Source organism: Suricata suricatta, chromosome 2, assembly GCF_006229205.1.
Source record: "Suricata suricatta isolate VVHF042 chromosome 2, meerkat_22Aug2017_6uvM2_HiC, whole genome shotgun sequence".
Taxonomy (NCBI): domain Eukaryota; kingdom Metazoa; phylum Chordata; class Mammalia; order Carnivora; family Herpestidae; genus Suricata; species Suricata suricatta.
Window position 1 is genome coordinate 178,072,056 of NC_043701.1, and position 4,742 is coordinate 178,076,797.

The following is a 4,742-nucleotide window of genomic DNA, read 5'->3' on the forward strand; positions in this document are numbered from 1 at the left end:
CTCAAAATAAATAAATAAACATTAAAATATATTATTTTACTCATTTCTTATAAGTCAGCAACATTAAGCTACTGATCTTATTACTTCCAATATGTTTTAGCAGCATTTTTCTGAGCTTCACTGGAGACGGTCAGAAGACAATGACTAAGACTGACAGATGAGGAAACTGAAGCACAGAGAGCAGAAGTGACTCCCTTGGGTCACCTAACAAGTCACTGGCAAGGCAGGAACTAAGGCCTGGTTGTGATCTGTCCCTCCAGTCTCCTCCTCCCAGGCCCAGTGTCCTTCTACCCCACCCCCCAACCTTTCTGCAACCCTCTGAAATGACGTGTTGTTCCCCATTCCCCGTGCCCACTAACCTGGTTATCCAGAGGCTTTGATTTTGGCTCTGAGCTGAGAGATATGCAAAGACAACCAGTTGCATTTCATTCAGGGAATTGCCTGGTTATTGAGAATGTCTTTATCTTAAGTGCTTGTTGGCAATTCATACGCAGTGACTGGTCAAGAATATGGAGAGTGGGGGGCCTGGCTCTTCATTTCAGCTCAGGTCATGATCTCAGGATCGTGGGCTCAAGCCCCATGGGAGGCTCTCTCCCTCTTCTGCCCCTCTTGTGAGCATGCCTGTGCACGCTCCCTCAATTAAAACAAAGGGGGAGATACCAGTAGTGGAGGGAAGGGCCATGTGTTCCAGATGGCAGAGCAGGCAGCCGCTGTGTGCAGAGCCCAGGAGCTGAGCTTTGTTTGTCATGTGATCCAGGCTACCGGGGTTCGCGTTCCTATCAAAGTCTTCATCATTCACACACACACACAAGGACTTTCACCCAGATCCCTTATTTTGCTGAGGGCTCCCTGTGGGTGTCACCTGGGGCAGGTGGCTGCAAACATCCCACTACTTGTAAACTGCACATCTGGTGGCAGAAAGCAGCCCGGGTTCCAGGCTCTGGGGAACAAGCCTGTGAGCCCCCCGTACCCGGCCCACGTCCCTTCTCCACACCTCGTCCACAGCTCCTGCTCTGCTCCCGGGATCTTCGTCTTTCCCTTCGGCTTCCTGCTCGGCTGACGACCTTGCCGTGGTCCCGGCAACTGCTGTCAAAAAGAGGTTTTGCCCGACAGACGGAGGATCTTCCAAATTGAAATCCTACTCCAGCAACACATGCTAGTATAGTATAGAATCTATACATGCCAGTTCATTTCAATTCCCTGATAAGTCCCAAGTCTGTGTCATATGGAAGACTGGTTCTAATGCTTGCTTTGTCTCTTCAACCTAAGTCTTTCTTGCCTTTTAGCATTGCGTTATGTTTTGTTAAAAGCAGACATAATGTATCTGGAGACATGTACAGGAACTGAAGGAATCGGGTTGTTAGTGTGGAGTTGTACGTTCATCTGGTTGGCGGTTAGGCTATGTAACATGTGCTATAACTAGAGCTGTCAGAGGCTTCAGTTTCCTCTAGTATTCTTGTTTTTGTTCCTCCACCCCCACCCCTGTCATTTGGTTTCCCTAGAAACTCCTTTAAGAAAAATTCTTTTAATGTTTACTTATTTATTTATTTATTATTTTTTTGAGAGACAGAGAGAGACAGCACAAGCAGGGGAGGGTCAGAGAGAGGGGGAGACACAGAATCCGAAGCAAGCTCCAGGCTCTGAGCTAGCCGTCAGCACAGAGCCCGACGCAGAGCTTGAACCCACGAACCGTGAGATCATGACGTGAGCTGAAGCCGGGCGCTTAACTGACTGAGCCACCCAGGTGCCCCTAAAAGTAATATTAAAAAAAAAATTTAAAAAGAACACTGTGGGCTATATTTCCAAATGGTTACTTTTCCCTTCCCCCTGCAGAGAGGCTGAGCAAATCTGGTGGGGTTCCTAGAAGTAAAACCCATAAAAGTATGGGGCCTCCTAAATATTGGCTCTCAGGAGTTTCTATTTCCTAGCTAGTCTACACTCGGCTTCCAGCAATTTATTAATGACCATTTAAGTGTGCCTACTAGTTACTGCCTCCAGAAGATTCTGTCCCTGATAAGCGAATCTCAAGTGTGATTTTCTGCATTTACCTATCTCTCTAGTTTTCAGGGTGGCTGTTTGCCCTGTGACCTCCATTATCTGGTAGATTTTTAAAATTACTGATTTTCAGTCTGAACAGCTTTTCTCTTATTATAAAGACAGTTGCGTTGAATTCCAAACTCTTTTCATGTCAGAGCTGAAACCAGAAGTGTTGGTTCTTCTTTTAATTAATAAAATAAACCCACATAAACAAAAGCTCTTTGGAGCACTCACCCCATGAGAGTGGAAAGGGCCCTGGGCCCAAAGTATTTGTTACAATACACAGCCACGATTCACACTGTAAGTCCTAGGTTAACAATAAACTGCTCTTTAAAATAACCAAGCCAAAAACTTACATTGTTATACTGGTGGGAAGTTTTCAAAAATATGTTTTATTGTTTACTTGAAGTGGGAAAAAAACAAAGAAGAAGAAACATTTGCAATTCATGACATAAGCAATGTGGCACATTAAAACCAAAGTAACCTCAGCACAATCACCACTCTGGCTTTGAAGAAGAAAATAAAACCTAAGATTGAATTTTCTGATTTCTCCTTTTTCTGCTCCTCTTACACTGCTCTGAACTCATACTGCTACCCCTACCAATTCCATGCAACAAATACATTCTGAATATGTCCAACCAGGCATAAAGTAATTCCTAATCTCTTTAATCATTCAGATGGTAAGGAACACAAATATGAGAATCATTTCATAAAGTCCCAAATCACAAGAGACTTACAGTATCTAAAACTTCTAAGGGTAGACAGAAAACTTAGTAATTAATTCTGTAGTGGAGGTCTATACTTAGTTATCAGCAATAAAGAGGATTTTGCCTGCTCTCAAAAAAAGGAAAAACAAAGATACTGTAGGTAGAGAGAAAAGCATGTGCAAAGGTAGAGGAGACCAGAATGCAGGCAGGAGTCAAGGGTACAACAGGCTTTATATGCTAAGCTATTGAACAAAGATGATGGTGACTCAGGAGCAGGACAGAGGACAGTGTAGAGGATGAAACAGAGAAGATGAAAGCTAATCACCAGTGAAAAAACGCCTGGAATTACTCAAATGAAAGTTAGTGCTTGACATCGGAAGAGGCAGAGGTGGAAAAAGATAGGAAGCTTTTGAAAGACAAGACAAGACAAGACATGGAAGGAAGGAAAGAAGGAATCAAGACTTGGTGATTTATTGAAAATACAGGAATGAAAAACAGGGAAGGACCACAGTACTCTAGTTTTCTGACCTATGGCTTTCAGCTTTATGTAAGGTAATATTGATCTTGTTCATTAACTTAAACTCTTGAAAAAAAAAAAAAAAAAGAGTATTTTCCTTTGGAGACTGCCCAAACAGGCTACCATGGATCAAAATTATTTATGACCACAAGAAGCAGGACGGGGCGGGGAACACAAAAACCTGTTCAGATACCTTGGAATCAGTCTGGAGTACTAATCTGATCCTTTGGTGGGGTTTCTCTTTCAATCTTGGTAAATCCTTCTAATATACACGCTGGATAACAGATCACTCATAAAAAAGATACATTCCAATTTTTCTAACGCCAGTCCACAGATAAAAAGAATGAGAAGGGTTTTTTCCTGCTTTCCCCAAGTTCCAAGGACACCACCGAGCTTTGACGGAAGTCCTACTTTAACCCGGCAAGGTTTTCTTTTCAAAACAGCAAAGAAACCTCTTCACGTTTCTTTTGGGTATCAAAACCAGGCACTAAGGGAGGCCCTGATAAAAGCAAAGTGGAAAACCTGGAACTTTTGGAGAAACCAAGGGGATGCTCTTCCCTTCCGGCCATTTCTGCTTAGGCAAGGTTTTCCAGGAACACTCCACTTGCGAGTAAGGAAAGTCCGTATTCTCCCTGGGCACAGTCTACCATAACTCAAATAAGCAATCAGGAAAATCAAAAAGTTGTTCTGCACTGAAACAAAAAAACCGCAATAGCAAGTCCTCAAACAAAATTAACATGACCGGAGAGTAAGATTTCTTTCTACGTTCCTGAAAGATTATTCCAGAGAATAAGATTTCTACGTACCATACATACATGGCTGCCAGCCCAAATCCGAAGAATGCTGACATGCCCATTTTATTTGAATCTAATTAATGCTCCAGGGTTTGTTTGATTTTTTTCAAGGTGAGGGTCACAATACGGAGCAGAGAGGAACCAGTTACCTTCCTATCCAGTGGGACAACTAGAAAGTTCTATCAGCTCCATTTTTCCGGACCCAAGGGTAAAAAGGTCCTTCAAGTCCCAGCTCAGATGTCATTCCACCAGCACCGGAGCCCCACTCCTGCCAGGGACAGGTTTCTGCTCCCGGCTGCTACCTCCCCTCCAGCGCTGAGGCCGAAAGGCGCCAGGTCAGCCCCGCCGCCGTCCCGTCCTGGCGCCAGCGGCTACCGACAGGGTGACGTCCGGCCGGCGCCGCAGCTCCACCGCAGCCCGGTGACACCACGCAAACCTCCGCCTGCTAAAGCCAAGCTACCGGCATCCACGCGCCCGCTGCCCGCGGGGACGACGTGTGGGGGGACCGCGTGGAGGTAAAAGAAACCCCAACTGCACGGCCCGACCCACCGCCCAGGGGCTGCTGAAGGCGGGAAGGCCACGGCGTCCACCGCAGGCACAGCGACGGGCGGCAGCAGGTCCTCCAGGTCGCGTGCAGCGACCGCACCACTCCTACCCGACGATGGCCTCTCCTCATAGGACAGCCCT

The 4,742-nt window shown here is 45.6% G+C and overlaps 1 protein-coding gene across 1 annotated transcript in view; it reads left to right on the plus strand.

Moving 5' to 3' along the window:
• The first annotated feature begins 4,292 nt into the window (after positions 1 to 4,292).
• The window catches only part of LOC115276523 (uncharacterized protein C10orf88 homolog), a 16,228-nt gene continuing 15,778 nt past the window's right edge, over positions 4,293 to 4,742 (plus strand). The window contains exon 1 of the mRNA XM_029920562.1: positions 4,293 to 4,570. Coding sequence (XP_029776422.1) covers positions 4,293 to 4,570 — 278 coding nt within the window. The remainder of the gene's footprint in view (positions 4,571 to 4,742) is intronic.